This window comes from Eleutherodactylus coqui, chromosome 6, assembly GCF_035609145.1.
Source record: "Eleutherodactylus coqui strain aEleCoq1 chromosome 6, aEleCoq1.hap1, whole genome shotgun sequence".
In the NCBI taxonomy this organism is placed as follows: domain Eukaryota; kingdom Metazoa; phylum Chordata; class Amphibia; order Anura; family Eleutherodactylidae; genus Eleutherodactylus; species Eleutherodactylus coqui.
The window spans coordinates 231,669,864-231,692,043 of NC_089842.1; the positions used below are offsets into that span (position 1 = coordinate 231,669,864).

Sequence of the window (22,180 nt, forward strand, 5' to 3'; positions counted from 1 at the left end):
TAATTATGCCTTATGCTTAAATGATCTGGAATGTGGCAAACATTTGACATCTTCAATCCACTGGAAAACTGGCAACCCGTCATTGGATTTCAGGGAAAGGCTTTAAGCATAAACCCTTCCCTGAAAATCCAAGAAAAGTAGTTTAAAAAAAAAAAAGCATACTCACCTCTAGAGATGAGCGAGCGTACTCGGTTCGGGTGTTTTTGCACTCGAGCTCCACTTTTTCCGAGTAACTGACTACTCGGACGAAAAGATTCGGGGGTGCCAAGAGGTGGGGGCGTCGTGGTGGAGCGGGGGGTAGCAGCTCTCCCCCCCCCCCCCCCCCCACTCCTATCTGCAACTCCCCGCTCACTCCCGGCGCCCCCCCCCCCCCCCCCGAATCTTTTCGTCCGAGTAGTCAGTTACTCGGAAAAAGCGGTGCTCGAGTGCAAAAACACCCGAACCTAGTACGCTCGCTCATCTCTACTCACCTCCCTTCAGCTGCCGGGGCTCAACTGCGACATCTGGTACTGTCCCCGGCTTTGTAGTTTTCAGCTATCAGGATCCAGGGATTTAAAATCCCCGCCTGCTGGTAGCTCTGATTGTGATTGGCTGAGCACTTCAGTCAATCACAATCAGAGCTACCATCAGGCGGTGATTTTAAATCCCCGGTTACTGATAGCTGAGAACTGTAGAGCCGGGGACAGCGGCAGAAGTCGCCGCTGAGCCCCAGCAGCCGTCATAAGCCCTTCCCTGAAAAGCTATTTAAGATAGTGTCCAAAAAAAACCTCACCTGCCGGGGCTCAGTCACGGCTTCTGCAGCTGTTCCTGACTCTGCAGTTCTGAACTTCTGAACTATCAGCAGGCGGTGATTTAAAATCCCCACCTGCTGGTAGCTCTAATTGTGAGCCGGGAACAGCGGCAGAAGTCATCGCTGAGCCCCGGCAGCCATCAATGGCTTTTCATAAGCCCTTCCCTGAAAAGCCCGTTAAAATAGTGGAAAAAGAAGATAAAAAAAGAAATACTCACCTGCGGTGGCTCAGCCGTGATTTCTGGCGCTGTCCCTGGCTCTGTAGCTCTCAGCTATCAGCAGCCGGGGATTTAAAATCCCCACCTGCTGGTAGCTCTGATTGTGATTGGCTGAGCGCTTCAACCAATCAGAGCTACCAGCAGGCGAGGATTTTAAATCCCCGGCTGCTGATAATTCAAAACTACAGAGTCGGGGACAGCTGCAGAAGCCACGGCTAAGCCCCAGACAGCTGCAGGAGCCGCGGCTATGCCCCGGCAGGTGAGTATTGTATCTTTTTTTTATACTTTTTTACATGGCTTTTCAGGGAGGGGCTGTGAAGCCCTTCCCTGAAATGGTATTGACGGCGCTTCAACCAATCACAATCAGAGCTACCAGCTTTTCATAAGCCCTTCCCTGAAAAGCCATTGACGGTTGCCGGGGCTCAGCAGCGACTTCTGCAGCTGTCCCCGACTCTGTAGTTCTGAACTATCAGCAGCCGAGGATTTAAAATCCCTGCCTGCTGGTAGCTCTGATTATGATTGGCTGAAGCACTTTTTTAAATGGCTTTTCAGGGAGGGCTTATGAAGCCCTTCCCTGAAAAGCAATTGACGGCACTCAGCCAATAACAATTAGAGCTACCAGCAGGCAGGGATTTTAAATCCCCAGCTGCTGATAGCTGAGAACTACAGAGCGACAGAAGTCATGGCTGAGCCCTGGCAGCTGAAGGGAGGTGAGAGTATGTTTTTTGTGTTTAAAGCCTATCCCTGAAATCCAATAACAAGGATCCCAGCAGCAGGATTCTCTACCGCAGCTGTTATGTGTGACAGCTGCGGTTGAGAATTGAAGAATTCCTCTGCTGCATCTTCCACAGATGTGGTAGATGTAGCAGCAGGAAATTCTTTTATCTAGCGGGGTGAAGGAAACATCTAAACATCTGCCGCATGCGGCAGATGTGTTCTTCATACTTGCGGGGGTCACGGCAGCGGCGGAGATGTAAGTATTTTTTTTTTTTTTTACACTAAAATGTTTTTCAGGGAAGAGCTTATATGTGAAGCCCTTCCCTGAAAAAGAATGCAGGGATGTAGGCAGAGCATTGTTTTCAATGGAGCCGCCAGCAGCAGCCACGGCTCCATTGAATACAATGCGTGCATTCCCTGTGGTACACGCATGTCCTATCTTTGAAGGCATGCACCTGCAAAGTACGGACATGTGAACACACCATAGGGAATGCAATGTTGCAAATACAAGTGTGTTTTTGTACGTGCGTATGTATGCAAAAACATGCTCGTGCGAACTCACCATAACACCCATATTTATCAGTCTATTTTTTGCATGCAGTGTGCTATATATGCTGGGGGAGACCAGCATGCTCTGCCAGTGTGGTGCGCTGTGGTAATACAGGACAATCCACTGCTTTGCAAATAGGGGTTATATTCCTGTATTGTGTCGCGCAGGTATGTATTGCTAGCATCCTTGGTATCAGTTCACATGTGCGGACTATGTTTTCTGATTTCCCCCCCCCCCCTCCCCCAATCTTGGGTTGAGTTCAATGACTGCACGTTAGTGTGCAGCTAACATTTAGCTCCCTCATATTGCAATTTAGCTTTCTGCATGCTACTGGGGGATATGGTGATTGAGCCTGCCCTGCAGTGTATCAGGTGATCCAAATTTTGGCTTCCTTTTCTGGGAGTTGTGTCTTTGTACATTTTTTCCTCTCACCTCTGTGATTTTACTATATGTGTTGGGTGCAAATTTATATAAAATGCTGGAGCATTACAGCAATAATGAGCAGGTCGAGTCTACCTCGGAGTGTCTTCTAGGACAACTGCTGATACATAATTTGAGACTATTTCCAGTATTTTAGAGCTTTACTGAATTTCATGATGAAATGAACTCTTTATATACAAAGCCAGTTTTCCTTTATAATATCCTATTACTTTACCTGCATACTTTATAATACTAGATAATGACAGGATTCATCTCATTGGGGGAGAAAACAACTGTTCAGGAAGAGTAGAGGTGTTCTTCCAAGGAGAATGGGGGACAGTCTGTGATGATGAGTGGGATATCAAGGATGCAGAAGTCGTCTGCAGACAGATAGGATGTGGCTCCGCTGTGAACTCTACTACAGAGGCCTCGTATGGAAAAGGAGCAGGTCCCATATGGCTGAGTGAGGTGCAATGTAAAGGATATGAGCGAACTCTACAGGATTGCTGGGCTAAACGCTGGAATAAAAGTGATTGTCTCCATAAGGAGGATGCTGGAGTCATATGTCTTGGTATGTGCAAGTCTTAATATGCCTTATTATAAATGTTTCATGTAATTATCAACTTCTTGGATTTAGACTTTGTAGCATGTCTTCACTACATTATAGATAAATAAAAAAAATATTGTGTAAGAATAATTTATATTTAGTAGGCATCATGGATCAGCTTCTGTAGACATGCAAGGAATACATTATGGTAGATCTGATTATATATATTACGCATAAATTCTGGACAGAAGTTGTCACATATTCACACTTACAAATTACCCATCATGAGTGATCACATTTGGGGGTCTATCTTAATGCTACATAAAGAAGGATCAGTAACTAAAGAGATCATTAGACTCTAATAATAAATGCTGCTGAATAGGAAATGTATTTTTACTTTGACAATTACTTCTGATTCTATCACTCATAGGTCCTGACGATTTCTCTCGTACTGTCCTGACCACAACACCAGGTGATAAGATATAATATTAAGTGTTATGAAATGTTATGGCTAGGGATGAGTGAGCACATTCTTCCGAGCTTAATGGTCCTTCTACTATTAGGGTAAACAAGATGCTCGTTACTCGAAACGAACACCACGCGGTACTCGAGTCAATTTATGAAATGTTATGGCTAGTTGAGATGAGCGAGCACACTCGTCCGAGCTTGATGCTCGTTCGAACATTAGGGTACTCGAGATGCTCGTTACTCGAGACGAACACCATGCGGTACTCGAGTCAATTTCATTTCCCTTCCCCGCATGTTTAGTGCCATTTTCTATCCAACAAACATGCAGGGAAGGCATTACCACTTCCTGCTGTGACGTGCCAGCCCTCTGCCCACAAACAGCAGTGAGTGGCTGGTGGGATTAGGTGACCACCGAGTAAAGTGGTCCGCCCGCGGCTCGCCTCAGATGCATGCTGGCAGAGGTTAGGGGAAGTGCTGCTACTGATATAGGGAAAGTGTTAGAGTAGAATCCTCTCTTCAAGAACCCCAACGGTCCTTCTTAGGGCTACTCCTCATCGTGTGCATTACTGTTGTGGCTGGCTGGGAGCAGTAGTGCACCATTTTTTTTTTAAGCATCTAGGCCTGTGCAGAGCATTACAGCTATACTGTTCTGTGTGTGCAGTGCATTAGGCAGAGGTCTCAACGCTAAACAGTAATCTAATATTTCCTGGGCCACTGCAGACCTTTTCAGCTATACCGTTCTATGTGTGCAGTGCATTAGGCAGAGGTCTCATCGCTAAACAGTACTCTAATATTTCCTGGACCACTGCAGACCATTTCACAGATACCATTCTCTGTGTTGGGTGAAGTAGCCGAAGTTATCAGCACTATCCACTGGCTGTATAGCTTTCTTACCCAGTGCAGAGTGTCTCACAATACCCTTTCATTGGGTGCGGTAAAGTAGCTGCAGTTATTAGCACTGTCCACTGGCTGTATAGCTTTCTGCCCCTGTGCAGAGTCTCTCACAATACCCTTTCCTTGGGTGCAGTGAAGTAGCTGCAGTTATTAGCACTGTCCACTGGCTGTATAGCTTTCTGCCCCTGTTCAGAGCTTTCCTTGGGTGTGGTGAAGTAGCTGCAGTTATTAGCACTGTCCACTGGCTATATAGCTTTCTGCCCCTGTGCTGAGCGTCTCCCAATACCCTTTCCTTGGGTGTGGTGAAGTAGCCGCAGTTATTAGCACTATCCACGGGCTTTCTATTTTTCTCCCACCCCATACAGCCTCTCTATTATATACAAGTCTCTGTGAGTGGTAAATGACCCTTCGATATCAGCGCAAGACAGCAGTTTAATTTTTTCCGTTCACAGCATAGAGCCTCCGGTATCTACAAGTCTCTGTGTGCGGTGAATTAGCCACAGTTTCAGCGCTATATGGTATGGTAATTTATTTTGGACCTGCTCTATCCTTAATCTGACATGATGAGGAATAGGGGTAAGGGTCGAGGACATGGACGTCGAAGTGAGGGTGTGGGTACAGGCCAAGGTCCTGGGTGGGGTGCATCACAGCTGGCTGCTGAGGGATTAGGAGAGTGCCAAGTCCATACGCTTCCCAGCTTCATATCACAATTTACGTGTCCACGTGGTAGACCTTTATTACAAGCAGAGCAGTGCGAGCAGGTCCTGTCATGGATGGAAGATAACGCGTCCAGCAATGTATCAAATCCCCAGTCTTCTACACAGTCCACTACTCTCGGCCTAGGGACTGCACCTCTGAATCCTCTAGCTGCTCCTCCTTCCTCCCAGCCCCATCACTTCAGGAAAATGACAGATTCTGAGCAGGCAGACTCCTAGGAACTGTTCTCGGGTACCTGTCCTGAGAGGGAAAAAATGGTTCCTCTCTCACCTAAGGAGTTTGTCGTGACCGATGCCCGACATTTGGAAAGTTCCCGGAGTCCGGGTGATGAGGCTGGGGACTTCCGGCAACTGTCTCAAGAGCATTATGTGGATGAGGATGATGAGACACAGTTGTCTGTCAGTGAAGTAGTAGTAAGTCCGAGGGAGGAGCACACAGAGGATTCAGAGGAAGAGCTGCTGGACGATGAGGTAACTGACCCCACCTGGATTGCTAAGCCTACTGAAGACAGGGCTTCAGAGGGAGAGGCAAGTGCAGTAGTAGGACAGGTTGGAAGAGGCAGTGGGGTGGCCAAGGGGAGAGGGAGGCCCAGAGCCCAGAATCCCCCAACTGTTTCCCACAGCACCCCCTCGCGGCAAGCCTCCATGCAGAGTGCTAGGTGTTCAAAGGTGTGGATATTTTTCAGTGAGAGTGCGGATGACCGATGAACAGTGGTGTGCAACCTGTGCCACACCAAGATCAACTGGGGAGCCACCACTACCAGCCTCACCACCACCAGCATGCGCAGGCATATGATGGACAAGAACCCCAAAAGGTGGGACGAAGGCCACTTACTGCCTCCGGGTCACACCATTGCCTCTTCCCCTGTGCCACAACCTGGCACACAGATCCAATCCCCCTCCCAGGACGCAGGCATGAGTGCCTCCGGGCCTGCACCCACACCCTCACCTCCATGGTCCTCCACAGACTCTAGCAATGTCTCCCAGCACAGCGTTCAGCTGTCGCTAACACAAGCATTGGAACGAAAGCGCAAATATGCAGCCACCCACCCACATGCTCAAGCTTTAAACATGCACATTTCCAAATTAATCAGCCTGGAGATGCTGCCGTACAGGCTTGTGGAAAAGGAGGCTTTCAAAAATATGATGGCGGCGACGGTCCTGCGCTACTTGGTCCCCAGTCGCCACTATTTTTTTGGTGTGCCGTCCCTGCCCTACAGCAGCACGTCTCTCGCAACATTATCTATGCCCTCACCATCGCAGTTACTGGGAAGGTCCACTTAACGCCGGACACGTGGACAAGTACAGGCGGGCAGGGCCACTATATCTCCCTGATGGCACATTGGGTGAACTTGGTGGAGGCTGGGACCAAGTCAGACCCTGGACCACTCACGTGCTACCCACACCAAGAATAGCGGGTCCTACCTCGGTGCTGGTATCTCCAGTGTATTATGCCACCTTTTCTAACCCACCCTCCTCCTACGCCACCTCCGCTTCTCAATTACGAAGTGTGGGCACGTCGCCAGCAGTCAATAGCACGCGGCACGGCAGCACAGCGGTGGGCAAGCGTCAGCAAGCCGTGCTGAAACTAATCAGCTTAGGTGACAAGAGGCACACGGCCCCCGAACTGTTACAGGGTCTGACAGAGCAGACCGACCTCTGGCTTTCGTCGCTGAGCCTCCAACCGGACATGGTCATGTGTGACGATGGCCATAAACTGGTGGCAGCTCTGCAGCTTGGCAGCCTTACATACGTGCCATGCGTGGCCCACATCTTCAGTCTGGTGGTTCAGCGGTTTCTGAAAAACTACCCCCACTTGTCTGACCTGCTCGGCAAGGTGCGCCGCGTGTGCGCACATTTCCGCAAGTCGACCACGGATGCTGCCACCCTCAGGACACTGCAACGTCAGTTTCAGCTGCCAGAGCACAGACTGCTGTGCTACGTTCCCACGCGCTGGAATTCTACGCTGCACAGGTTGGCCAGGCTGTATGAGTAGCGTAGAGCAATTGTGGAATATCAGCTGTGACATGGGTCGGTGGAGTGGTAGTCAGCCTCCACAGTTTTTTACAAAGGAGTGGGCATGGATGGCAGACATCTGCCAGATCCTCGGAAACTTTGAGGAGTCTATGCAAATGGTTAGCGGTGATGCGGCCATCATCTGCGTTACCTTCCCGCTGCTTTACCTACTGAGAACTTTGCTACTAAGCATAAAGGACGACGCTTTGCAGTAAGAACAGGATATGCGGGATGACAGAATGTCGCTTGATAGTAAGAGATAGTTTTGGAGCAAGAGAAAGGGAAGGGGAAGGAGGAGGAGGGGTAAGAGACACCTGGCCACACTGCAAAGGGTACCCATGCTGCTTGCCTCTCATCTGTTCAGCGTGTATGGGCTGAAGAGGAGGAGAATGGAGGAGCATCCTCCTAGTGAGGACAGCGATGTGTTGCGTACTGGGATTCAGGCACACATGGCTGACTTCATGTTAGGCTGCCTTTCCCGTGACCCGTGCGTTAGACGCATTCTGGCCAACATGGATTACTAGGTGTACACCCTTCTTGACCCATATAACCCGTATAACAAGAACCTTTCCACTCTCGTTCCCGAAGAGGAAAGGAGTATGAGAGTGATGCAATACCACAGGGCCCTGGTGGAAAAACTGATGCTAAAGTTCCCATCTGACAGCGCTAGCAGAAGAAGACGCTGTTCAGAGGGCCAAGTAGCAGGAAAGGTGTGGGGATGAGGCAGCATGTCCAGCGCAGGCAGGGGAACACTCTCCAAGGCCTTTGCCAGTTTTATGGCTCCCCAGCAAGACTGTGTCACCACTCCCCAGTCAAGACTGAGTCAAAAGGAGCACTGTAAAAATATAGTGAGGGAGTAAATAGCCGACCGTACCACCGTCCTCCGTGATGCCTCTGCTCGATACAGTTATTGGGTGTCAAAGCTGGACACGTGGCATGAACGTGCACAGTATGCCTTGGAGGTGCTGACCTGCCCTGCTGCTAGCGTCTTGTCAGGCAGTGATTGTCCTTGGTTGCAGCTAGTATGGTGCTTGGCTAAGATGTGCCAGCGTGTGTGCCTTTTCTAATGATGGTCTGTTCCAAGTAAATTGTTAGGGTAGTGACAGCCAGGCTCTTGCCCCCAATTTGGTGTAATAGTGCGACCTGGGAGCCTCAGCTGCAGCCATGCATGGTGCCCCTGCCATTCCCTATCGGTTTCTGTGGTGTTTCTGATGTTTTCAGGTGTTTCACAAAACCTCCCTCATCCGGAGCAGCGGTCAGCTTGAAAAATGCTCGAGTCCCCCATTGACTTTACTGGGGTTCGTTACTCGAAACGAGCTCTAGAGCATTACGAAAAGTTTGACTCGAGCACCGGAGCATTTTGGTGCTCGCTCATCTCTAGTTATGACACAAAATTGACTGATTGTAATATATGAATGACTGTCTGTAACACATATCTATAAAACATAGTATAACTGTTTATATTGACTGTAATACACATCTTCTACTTATTGATAAGACAAATTAATATCGGATAGCATGATTTACGGCTATCTTATGTACTAAACCCGGACGCAGATGATTATGATTAAGCTGAGCTAAAATAAAGAGAACATGTGGAAAGTTCATTTATTATATTAAATTGATATACACAATAGATGTCATTATTGTAATTCTGAGTTTACTTCTATTTTCTTACAGCCCAGAGTCCAGCACTGCCATCTACTTTCACTGTCTCTAATGTGTTCTTTATGATCTCCATTATTTCTCTGCTCCTTCTTGGTATTGCAGTCATTATAATAATTTACTTGATAACACAATCCAAGTGGCATAAAAAAGGTGAGTTCAGTAATAATGATCATATTCACATCTGAAAATTCCATGACATTGGAAAATGAGAGAATTAGATGACGTACGTAAAATTTGGACGCTAATTCATTTGCGCTTAGAATTGAATAATCGCGTTGAGACCCATTAACTTTTTCTATGTATGACATAGTCAATGCTGGTGCCAAATTTCATGTTTCTACCAACTCGGGGAGTGATAGAATTACTGGTAATGATGGAAATCGAACGATCTACGCGCGGGGGGGGGGGGGGGGGGGGGGGGGGGCGTAACTGTCGACAACGCTCACACGCGTGCCATTTATCATAGAATAGATGTACTATGCCTATAATCTTCCCAGGAGTGTACTCAACAAATTCCCAAAGTTTCATGGTGATCGGATGAACGGTGTAGTAGCGCATAAAGGACAAACAAACACACAGACAGACACTCAGACACGCATACATTTAATTTTATATATATATACTAGCTTACCCGTCACGCGTTGCTGCGAAGACAGATATACATACGTTCCTTTTTATATATCTAGTGTAGTAATGCATAAAGGACAGACAGACATACATTCATTTTTATATATAGATGACATCAGGAAGTGAGAGAATTAGATTCCGTACGTAAAATTTGGATGCTAATTCTTTTGCGCTTAGAATTGAATAATCGAGTTGCGACCGATTAACTTTTCCTATTTATGACATAATTAATGCTCGTGCTAAATTTCAAGTTTCTATGACATTGGGAAGTGAGAGAATTAGATTCCGTACATAAAATTTGGATGCTAATTCTTTGGCACTTAGAATTGAATAATCTAGTTGGGACCCATTAGCTTTTCCTATTTATGACATAATCAATACTCGTGCCAAATTTCACGTTTCTATGACATTGGGAAGTGAAAAAATTAGTGGCAATGATGGAAATCAAATGATCTACATGGGGGGTCGTAACTGTCGACGACGCTCGCAGGTGCGCCATTTATTGTAGGATAGTTGTATTATGCCTATAATCTTCCCAGGAGTGTACTCAACAACTTCCCAAAGTTTCATGGCGATCGGATGAATGGTGTAGTAGCGCATAAAGAACAAACACACAGACAGACACACAGACACGCATACATTTAATTTTATATATATAGATTAAAATCTAAGCTCAGTCCTCATAAACCTCACTTCCATTTCTTTCCAAGATCCGGTGTACGAAGATTTAGCTTTCACATTGATGGAGAAAAACAAGCGCTTATCCCAGAAATCGGGTAAGTAACTTGTTATTCTATCTAGAAGGATATGCTGTCTAATTGGTCACACAGGACAACTGTCATCCCAATAAATGCTCAAAACTCTGGCTACAGAAAGTTGTTAGCATATGAACGACTGCTTGTGTACTTTAAAATAGTGATTGTTCTTCACTTAATCATTCTTTATTCACAGGATTGGTGCTAGTACTGCAGGGCAGACCTGCACCAGTTATTATGCACCTTACTATCATGCCATAACTAAGTAATCTAATAGATATGCCACCTTTTAATGGTTATCAAAAATACATGATGTTATTACGAGCTTTCGAACCTCTCAGGATTTTTTTCCCAGGCATAAAGAAATAGATCCGAAGAGGGATTATATATATATATATATATATATATATATATATATATATATATATATATATATATATGTTGTATAGCGCCAACTTATTCCACAGCGCTTATATAATACTAGCTGATATACCCGGCTTCGCCCGAGTTAATTTGGTACTGGTGTTTATCTGGTGTTCACACGGAAAATCTTATGAAGTCAGGGTTACTTTAGAGATACCGTAAAAACATATGTTCACCATTTTGCATAGTTCTCTGCGTTACCCAGGAAACACCACGGGGAGGTAACGATGCAACGTTTCCTTTATATAAAATGACATCAGGAACTGAGAGAATTAGATTCCATATGTAAAATTTGGACGCTAATTCTTTTGCGCATAGAATTGAATAATCGAGTTGGGACCCATTAGCGTTTCCTATTTATGACATATTCAATGCCCGTGCCAAATTTTAAGTTTCTATGACATTGGGAAGCGAGAGATTTAGATTGTGTACGTTAAATTTCGACACTAATTCTTTTGCGCTAGAATTGAATAATCGAGTTGGGACCCAATTACTTTTCCTGTTTTGGAGATAATCTATGCTTGTGCCTAAATTCGTGTTTCTACGACATCGGGAAGTTGGAGAACTTTTGGCGAGTCAGTCAGTGAGTCAGTCAGTGAGGGCTTTCGTCTTTATATATATAGACTAGCTTATCCGTCGTGCGTTGCTGTGAAGACAGACATACATACATACATTCGTTTTTATATATCTAGATAACCAATCACAGCGCAGCTTTCAAGTTACCTCAGTGGTATAATATATAACAACGAATTGCAGAGCAGCTTTCCTGTAACCTCAGTAGTATAAGAAGTAGTCACCAATCACAGCACAGCTTTCATGTTGCCACAGCAGTATAAGAAATAGCAACCAATCGCAGCACAGCTTTCATTTCACCTCAGCATTCTCAATATCCAGCAATTGTCTTGTGAAACGTTCGGCGGATGCATCATTTTGTAGTTGAACACGCTTGCTCGTAATGCCTTTTTGCTTTCGTGCTTGAGATGGAAATCAAACATTCTTTGTCTGGGGGGCATAACTGTCGACGAAGCTCGCACGCGCGGCACCTATCATAGGATAGTTGTACTATGCCAGTAATCTTCCCAGGAGTGTACTGAACAACTTCCCAAAGTTTCATGGCCATTGGATGAATGGTGTAGTAATGCATAAAGGACAGACAGACATTCATTCATTTTATATATCTATAGAGGACATCAGGAAGTGAGAGAATTAGATTCCGTACGTAAAATTTGGACGCTAATTGTTTTGCGCTTAGAATTGAATAATCGAGTTGGGACCCATTAACTTTTCCTATTTATGACATAATCAATGCCCGTGCCAAATTACATCGGGAAGTGAGAGAATTAGATTCCGTACTACGTAAAATTTGGATGCTAATTTTTTGTTGCTTAGAATTGAATAATTGATTTGGGACCCACTAACTTTTCCTATTTATTACATAATCAATGCTCGTGCCAAATTTCAAGTTTCTATTACATTGGGAAGTGAGAGAATTAGATTCCGTACGTAAAATTTGGACGCTAATTCTTTGGCGCTTAGAATTGAATAATTTGGGACCCATTAGCTTTTCCTATTTATGACATAATCAATGCTCGTGCCAAATTTCATGTTTCTACGACATCGGTAAGTGAGAGAATTAGTGGCAATGATGGAAATCGAACGATCTACGTGGGGGGTCGTAACCGTCGGTGACGCACGCGCCATTTATCATAGAATATTTGTACTATGCCTATAATCTTCCCAGGAGTGCACTCAACAACTTCCCAAAGTTTCATGGCGATCAGATGAATGGTGTAGTAGCGCATAAAGGACAAACAGACACGCACACAGACATACATTCAATTTTATATATATAGACTAGCTTACCCGTCGCGCGTTGCTGCGAAGACATACATGCATACATTCGTTTTTATATATCTAGTATAGTAATTCCAAAAGGACAGATATACATTTTATATATATATATATATATATATATATATATATATATATATATATATAGATGACATCAGGTAGTGAGAGAATTAGATTCCGTACGTAAGATTTGGACGCTAATTCTTTGGCGCTTAGAATTGAATAATCGAGTTGGGACCCATTAGCTTTTACTATTTATGACATAATCCATGCTCGTGCCAAATTTCAAGTTTCTATGATATGGGAAGTGAGAAAATTAGATTCCGTGCGTAAAATTTGGACGCTAATTCTTTTGCGTTTAGAATTGAATAATCGAGTTGGGACCTATTAGCTTTTCCTATTTATGACATAATCATGGCTCGTGCCAAATTTCAAGTTTCTGTGACATTGGGAAGTGAGAGAATTAGATTCCGTACGTAAAAGTTGGACGCTAATTCTTTGGCGTTTAGAATTGAATAAATTGGGTTGGGACTCATTACCTTTTCCTATTTATGATATAATCAATGCTCGTGCTAAATTACACTGGGAAGTGAGAAAATTAGATTCCGTACATAAAATTTGGACGCTAATTCTTTGGCACTTAGAACTGAATAATTGGGTTGGGATCCATTAGCTTTAACTATTCTGGACATAATCAATGCTCGTGCCAAATTTCAAGTTTTTATGACATTGGGAAGTGAATTAGATTCCGTACGTAAAATTTGGACGCTAATACTTGGGCGCTTAGTATTGAATAATCGAGTTGGGACCTATTAGCTTTTCCTATTTATGACATAATCATGGCTCGTGCCAAATTTCAAGTTTCTATGATATGGGAAGTGAGAAAATTAGATTCCGTGCGTAAAATTTGGACGCTAATTCTTTGGCACATAGAATTTAATAATCGAGTTGGGACCCATTACCTTTTCCTATTTATGACATAGTCAATGCTCGTGCCAAATTTCATGTTTCTACGACATCAGTAAGTGAGAGAATTAGTGGCAATGATGCAAATCGAACGATCTACGTGGGGGGGTCGTAACCGTCGACGGCGCACGCGCCATTTATCATAGAATATTTGTACTATGCCTATAATCTTCCCAGGAGTGTACTCAACAACTTCCCAAAGTTTCATGGTGATCAGATGAATGGTGTAGTAGCGCATAAAGGACAAACAGACACACACAGACACACAGACAGACACGCATACGTTCAATTTTATATATATAGATGTTGGTTGTATTGTTTGTAAACTAGCCCTGCTGTGCCAGAGTTATCTCCTATGGAGTCCTGTGATTTTTGGGTTCAGCAGTAGAGACTTTATCAATATAGTTATTTGGATTTACTGGATGGTGTCAAAAACTTATTGTTTAGAAAAGTTGTTGCTAGTAACTCACAAACTTGCTTTCCATCTCTCTACCATAGTGGGGCCGCCCTTTTCATGGCAGGTGCTCCACCTGAGGGACCAGTCTGGTTTTGGTGCTTCTGGTTATCTAATATTAACTTAAAGGAGATGTCCCGAGGCAGCAAGTGGGTCTATACACTTCTGCATGGCCATAATAATGCACTTTGTAATGTACATTGTGCATTAATTATGAGCCATACAGAAGTTATAAAAAGTTTTATACTTACCTGCTCCGTTGCTAGCGTCCTCGTCTCCATGGAGCCGACTAATTTTTGGCCTCCGATGGCCAAATTAGCCGCGCTTGCGCAGTCCGGGTCTTCTGCAGTCTTCTATGGAGCCGCTCGTGCCAGAGAGCGGCTCCGTGTAGCTCCGCCCCGTCACGTGCCGATTCCAGCCAATCAGGAGGCTGGAATCGGCAGTGGACCGCACAGAAGAGCTGCGGTCCACGAAGGTAGAAGATCCCGGCGGCCATCTTCAGCAGGTGAGTATGAAGACGCCGGACCGCCGGGATTCAGGTAAGCGCTGTGCGGGTGGTTTTTTTAACCCCTGCATCGGGGTTGTCTCGCGCCGAACGGGGGGGGGGGGTTAAAAAAAAAAAAAGCCCGTTTCGGCGCGGGACATCTCCTTTAAGTTCAGTTATCCTCTTTTTGTCCAAACTCATATTATCAATCACTGATTCAACCCTGTCTTGCTATCCATAACTCATCGCCTCAAGCTGTGCATATCCCTCAAATGAGATGTTACAGTTACTTTTAAGAAGGACAACGAGGCCCCTCTTGTACTTGCTCAATGCATCAACTATCACAAAATTATTTGGCAGAGAGCTCCATAGTCTCACTGCTCTTAAAGTAAAGAAGACCCGTCTGTGACAATGGTGAAACCTTCTTTCCTCTAGATATAGCGGATGCCCCCTTGTCATGGTTATTGGTCTACAGTAGGTATAAAAAGAGCACTAGATTCATTTATTCTCCTTTCTTATATATGTAAATACAGGAGTAGTTAAATTGAATTAAAACCACCTGTTTTTTGAGACTGAATAACACAGCGTTTCATTACCTCTCTTGGTATTGCAATGCACTATAATTTTCTTAATTACTAGAGATGAGTGAGCACCAAAATGCTCGGGTGCGCGTTGCTTGAGTCGAACTTTTCGCGATGCTCGAGAGCTTGTTTCGAATAACGAACCCCATTGAAGTCAATGGGGGACTCGAGCATTTTTGTATATGACCTATTCCCCCGATAGGTCTTCACTTGTGAAAAACCAAAAAACATCCAAAATCCATGGAAACACCACAGAAACGGATAGGGCAGGGCAGGGGCAGCATCTCAGGCTCCCAGGTCCCACTATTAAGCCACAATAGGGGCAAGAGTCTGCCCCCGCCCCCTCTAACAATTTTTACTTTGGACAAACCCTCATTAGCAAGGCACACCTTAGCAAAGCACCACACTACCTGCAACCAAGCACAATCACTGCCTGGGGGTCACACCGCTGCCTCTTCTCCTGCCCAACCCCCTGCACGACCCTGCATCCACAGCGCACACAAAAGTTTCCCTGCCCAGCATTCAGCTGCCCTCATACCACACGCTCGCTTCATAGCTACACCACCCTCATGTCTATTTCTAAGTGCGTCTGCGATGAGGAGGAACTGGAGGCACACACTGCAGAGGGTTGGCAGGGCCAGGTAGCGACCCTCTTCGAAAGGGGTGGGCGATTCCTCAACAGCATTGTGGGCTTTGATGAGAAATTGACGTTCGATCTTCACGTGAGCGGGCCCAGGGTCAAGCTCATTCCCAGCCTCCATCTTGCGTGACCCAAGGTGCCGTGAGTTACATAGCAATGGGGAATCCATGTGTCCACACACGATTCATTCTGTGTTGGTGTCGGATAGCTCAATCGACACCGCAAGGGGAAAGCCATCTGCACTCTGCCCCCTACCAAAGTCAGTCCTAGGCAACTATAGACATGAACCATTAAGAAATCAGAATGCCCCAACAGGGCAGACTTTCACTGCGCCGAGGACATAGGCCTCAGCCCAAAACCTCAGCAATCGTGGGCATGAAGCGGATTTGGATGCTAGTTCAGCTGCGAAGGTCTCAGTAAATCAGTTACGTTTTCTTTCACCGCTCTAATGACTGGATTGGCCAGGAACAAGTTCCACAGGCCCAACCTGGCGCAGTTCTAGTTCCCCAGAGACATAGGCCTCAGCCCACACCCTCAGCAATCGCGGGCATGAAGCGGACTTCGATGCTAGTACACCATTGAACGTCTCATTAATGCAATAACGCTCCTCTTCTTTGGCCCAGTGTATCAGATAACTGTGGTAACACGAGAGCAAATACATGATGCCCAGTGCTGATCTCCTGACACCAAGAAGGAGGAGAAGGAGGCCTTACAAGGCCAAGAAACCATGACCAGGACCCACTGTAGCCTGTGTGGGTGGTATGTGAGCAGGCCCTTGGTCCGGCTCTGTCCCAGCAAACACTGCGGTGTGTAACATTTAAGTGGCAGCAGTATAGGCAGACCCCTGTAACATTTAAGTGGCAGCAGGATAGGCAGACCCCTGTAACATCTATGTAGCAGCAGTATAAGCAGACCCCTGTAACATTTTTGTAGCAGAAGTGTAGGTAGACCCCTGCAACATTTCTGGAGCAGCAGTATGGGCAGACCCCTGTAACATTTATGTGGTAGAAGTATAGGCAGACCCCTGTAACATTTCTGTAGCAGCAGTATACGCAGACCCCTGTATCCTTTTTGGAGCAGCAGTATAGGCAGACCCCTGTAACATTTTTGTAGCAGAAGTGTAGGTAGACCCTTGTAACATTTAAGTGGCAGCAGGATAGGCAGACCCCTGTAACATCTATGTAGCAGCAGTATAAGCAGACCCCTGTAACATTTTTGTAGCAGAAGTGTAGGTAGACCCCTGTAACATTTAAGTGGGAAGTGTAGGTAGACCCCAGTAACATTTAAGTGGGAAGTGTAGGTAGACCCCTGTAACATTTAAGTGGCAAGTGTAGGTAGACCCCTGTAACATTTAAGTGGCAAGTGTAGGTAGACCCCTGTAACATTTAAGTGGCAAGTGTAGGTAGACCCCTGTAACATTTAAGTGGCAGCAGGATAGGCAGACCCCTGTAACATCTATGTAGCAGCAGTATAAGCAGACCCCTGTAACATTTACGTGGCTGAAGTATAATCAAACCCCTGCAACATTTCTGGAGCAACAGTATGGGCAGACCCCTGTAACATTTATGTGGTGGAAGTATAGGCGCAGTATAGGCAGACCCCTGTAACATTTTTGTAGCAGAAGTGTAGGTAGACCCCTGTAACATTTAAGTGGCAGCAGTATAGGCAGACCCTTGTAACATCTATGTAGCAGCACTATAGGCAGACCCCTGTAACATTTACGTGGCAGAAGTATACTCAGATCCCTGTAACATTTATGGAGCAGCAGTATAGGCAGACCCCTGTAACATTTCTGTAGCAGCTGTATAGGCAGACCCCTGTAAAATTTATGGAGCAGCAGTATGGGCAGACCCCTGTAACGTTTTTGTAGCAGAAGTGTAGGTAGACCCCTGTAACATTTAAGTGGCAGCAGGATAGGCAGACCCCTGTAACATCTATGTAGCAGCAGTATAAGCAGACCCCTGTAACATTTACGTGGCAGAAGTATAATCAAACCCCTGCAACATTTCTGGAGCAGCAGTATGGGCAGACCCCTGTAACATTTATGTGGTAGAAGTATAGGCAGACCCATGTAACATTTCTGTAGCAGCAGTATAGGCAGACCCCTGTATCCTTTTTGGAGCAGCCGTATACGCAGACCCCTGTAACATTTTTGTAGCAGAAGTGTAGGTAGACCCCTGTAACATTTAAGTGTAAAGCAGCAGAAAAAGTCTCACCTCGTCTTATCCACTTAGTCTTGCAGCATATATTTCACATGCAGGAGTATACTCACATACTTCATTAGCCACTCGATCCGGTGGTGTTTATAAGTAAAGCAGAATCAAACAGGTGGGAACTTTGAAGTGCCGTGAATAAAAACTCCTTTTATTGTAATCTGTGCATATAAAAGTCACAGGTTCAGAGGACTAGTTTCAACTCCTCATGAGCCTTGATCACCTCTTACAAATAACATTGCTAGCCTATTTAAATAGTGAAACTAATTAAAAACACCTGATTATTAACCCTTTGTTTCTTCTTTCAAAACACCTCTCACCCTGTTCCCTAAGGGTGCGTTCACACGAACGTATATCGGCTCGGTTTTCACGCCGAGCCGATATACGTTGTCCTCCTGTGCAGGGGGGGGGGGGGAGGCTGGAAGAGCCCAGGAGCAGAAACTCTGCTCACGCCCCCTCCCTGCCTCCTCTCCACCCCTCTGCACTATTTGCAATGGGGAGAGGCGGAATGGGGGCGGGGCTAATTCCCGGAACTTAGCCCCGCCCCCGTTCCACCTCCTCTCATTGCAAATAGTGCAGAGGGGCGGAGAGGAGGCAGAGAGGGGGCGGGAGCTCAGTTCCTGGTCCTGGGCTCTTCCAGCCTCCCCCCCCTGCACACGAGGAGGATGTATATCGGCTCGGCGTGAAAACCGAGCCGATATACGTTCGTCGGAATGCAGCCTAAGGGTGGAAGTCATTTTGTTTGAAAAATCACTTAATCACAATTTTATGGATACACATAATGCAAAATCTATTAGAGAAGAGTTCTAGCCCAAAACACATGTCTATCAAAACGATTATACTAGTATAGAACATTTGTCTTTATACAGCAATGGGGGATGGATTTCATATTATTCAGTAGCATAAATTTGGTTTAATTTCAAAGTTATAAGAGATTATGCAACCAACAAGATATTATGGTTCATATGGCAGTTGACAGGCGGGTATGCTTATCCGTGATGATTCCTCCAGCTGCACTAAACACCCTTTCTGACAAGACGCTAGCGGCAGAGCAAGCCAGCACCTCCAAAACATGCAGCGCAAGTTCGTGCCACGTCTCTAGCTTTGACACCCAATAGTTGTATGGAGCAGAGGCATCACGGAGGACGAAGGTACCATCGGCTACGTACTCCCTCACCATCTTTTTACAGTGCTCCCTCCGACTCAGCCTTGACTCGGGAGTGGTGATGCAGTCTTGCTGGGGAGCCATAAAGCTGGCAAAGGCCTTGGAGAGTGTTCCCCTACCTGCGCTGAACATGCTGCTTGATTTCCGCGCCTCCCCGGCTACTTGGCCCTCCGAACTGCGCCTTTTGCCGCTAGCTCTGTCAGATGGGAAGTTTACCATCACTTTGTCCACCAGGGCCCTGTGGTATTGCATCACTCTCATACCCCTTTCCTCTTCAGGAATGAGAGTGGAAAGGTTCTCCTTGTACCGTGGGTCGAGAAGGGTGTACACCAAGTAATCCGTGATGGACAGAATGCGTCTAACGCGAGGGTCTCGAGAAAGGCAGCCTAACATGAAGTCAGCCATGTGTGGCAGGGTACCGGTACGCAAGACATGGCTGTCCTTGCTAGGAGGATGACTTTCAGGATACTCCTCCTCCTCCTCCACCTCCACAGCCCATACACGCTAAACAGATGAGAGGCAAGCAACATGGGTACCCTCTGCAGTGTGCCCAGCTGTCTCTTCCCCCTCCTCCCACTCCTCCCCTCCTCCAAAACACGCTGAGATATAGACATGAGGGTGGTCTGGCTATTAAGCGACATACTGTCATCCCCCGTCTCCTGTTCCAACCGCAAAGCGTCGGCCTTTATGCCTTGCAGCGATCTTCTCAGCAGCCATAGCAGCGGGATGGTAACGCTAATGATTGCAGCGTCACCACTCACCATCTGGGTAGACTCCTCAAAGTTTCTGAGAACCTGGCAGATGTCTGACATCCAGGCCTACTCCTCAGTAAAGAATTGGGGCGGCTGACTACCACTACGCCGCCCATGTTGGAGTTGGTATTCCACTATTGCTCTACGCTGCTCGTAGAGCCTAGCCAACATGTGCAGCGTAGAATTCCACCGTGTGAGCACGTCGCACAGCAGTCGGTGCTCTGGCAGATTAAATCGATGTTGCAGGGTCCTCAGGGTGGCAGCGTCCGTGGTGGACTTGCGGAAATGTGCACAGACGCAGCACACCTTGCCAAGCAGGTCAGATAAGTGCGGGTAGTTTTTCAGAAACCGCTGAACCACCAGATTGAAGACGTGGGCCAGGCGTGGCACGTGTGAGGGGCTGCAGAGCCGCCACCATGCCTGGTTGCAGGCTCAGCGGCAAAAGCCAGAGGTCGGTCTGCGCTGTCAGCCCTGCAACAGTTCGGGGGCCGTGTGCCTCTTGTCACCTAGGCTGAGTAGTTTCAGCACAGCCTGCTGACGTTTGCCCACCACTGTGCTGCCGCACCACACCCAATGCTGGCGACGTGCTGCTCCCATTTCTTAATTGAGAGGTAGAGGTTGCGTAGGAGGAGGAGGGGGAGGGTTTAGTGGAGGTGGCATAGACCGCCGCAGATACCAGCACCAAGGAAGGAACCGTCAGGGAGATATAGTCGCCCTGCCCGCCAGTACTTGTCCACGTGTCCGTGGTTAAGTGGACCTTCCCAGTAACCGTGTTGGTGAGGGCACGATTGATGTTGCTGGAGACGTGCTGGTGTAGGGCTGGGACGGCACACCAGGAAAAATAGTGGCGACTGGGGACCCAGTAGCGTGGGACCGCTGCCGCCATCATGTTTTTGAAGGCCTCCGTTTCCACAAGCCTGTACGACAGCATCTCCAGGCTGATTAATTTGGCAATGTGCACGTTTAAAGCTTAAGCATGTGGGTGTGAGGCAGCGTATTTGCCCTTTCGCTCCAACACTTGCGCTAGCGACAGCTGGACGCTGCGCTGAGAGACATTGCTGGATTGGGTCAAGGACAGCGGAGATAAGGGTGTGGGTGCAGGCCGGGAGGCACTCGTGCCTGTGTCCTGAGAGGGGGGTTGCATCTGAGTAGCAGGTTGGGGCACAGGGGGAGAGGCAGTGGGGTGTTTGGCCATCATATGCCTGCGCATGCTGGTGGTGGTGAGGCTGGTAGTGGTGGCACCCTGGCTGATCTTGGGGCGACACAGGTTGCACACCACTGTTTGTCGGTCGTCCGTGCTCTCACTGAAAAACAACCACATATTTGAACACCTAGGCCTCTGCACGGTGGCTTGGTGGGAGGGGGTGCTTTGGGAAACAGTCGGGGGATTCTTCGCTCTGGCCCTGTCTCTTCCCCTGGCCACCCCACTGCCTCTTCCAACCTGTCCTGCTGCTGCACTTGCCTCCCCCTCTGAAGACCTGTCCTCAGTTGGCTTAGCAAACCAGGTGGGGATAGTCACCTCATCGTCCAGCTGCTCTTCCTCCGAATCCTCTGTGCGCTCCTCCCTCGGACTTACTGCCCTTACTACTACCTCACTGATATACAACTGTGTCTCATCATCATCGTTCTCCTCACCAACTGAAAGCTCTTGAGACAGTTGCCGGAAGTCCCCAGCCTCATCACCCGGACCCCGGGAACTTCCCAAAGGTTGGACATCGGTCACGACAAACTCCTCAGGTGAGAGCGGAACCATTTTTTCCCAATGAAGGCAGGGACCCGAGAACAGTCCGGGGAGTCTGCCTGTTCATCAGAATGTGTCATTTTCAGGGAGTGAGGAGGCTGGGAGGAAGGAGGAGCAGCAGCGAGAGGATTTAGAGTTGCAGCAGTGAACTGCGTAGAAAACTGGGTGGTCGATACATTGTTTGATGCATTTTCTGCCATCCACGACAGGACCTGCTCACACTGCTCTGTTTGTAATAAAGGTCTACCACGTGGACTCATAAATTGTGATATGAAGCTGGGGACCCCAGAAACTTGCCTCTCTCCTAATCCCGCAGCAGCCAGCTGTGATTCACCTGGACCAGAAACTCTGCCTGTGCCCACACCCTCACTTGGACCTCCGCGTCCTCGCCCACGTCCACGTCCTCGACCCCTACCCCTCAGCATGGTGGATTACAAATAGAGCAGACACAGAGCGGTGTAAAAAACTATGGAATTATTTGCGTACACTTTCACGATGAGAGCGGTATTGTAACACTAACTCCA

At 46.9% G+C, this 22,180-nt stretch overlaps 1 protein-coding gene across 1 annotated transcript in view; it reads left to right on the forward strand.

Moving 5' to 3' along the window:
* LOC136571867 (scavenger receptor cysteine-rich type 1 protein M130-like) overlaps positions 1-22,180 on the forward strand; it is a 167,450-nt gene that overhangs the window by 95,277 nt on the left and 49,993 nt on the right. Inside the window, exons 11-14 of the mRNA XM_066572485.1 lie at positions 2,952-3,266; positions 3,673-3,714; positions 9,017-9,154; positions 10,342-10,407. Of these exons, the coding sequence (XP_066428582.1) occupies positions 2,952-3,266; positions 3,673-3,714; positions 9,017-9,154; positions 10,342-10,407 (561 nt within the window). The remainder of the gene's footprint in view (positions 1-2,951; positions 3,267-3,672; positions 3,715-9,016; positions 9,155-10,341; positions 10,408-22,180) is intronic.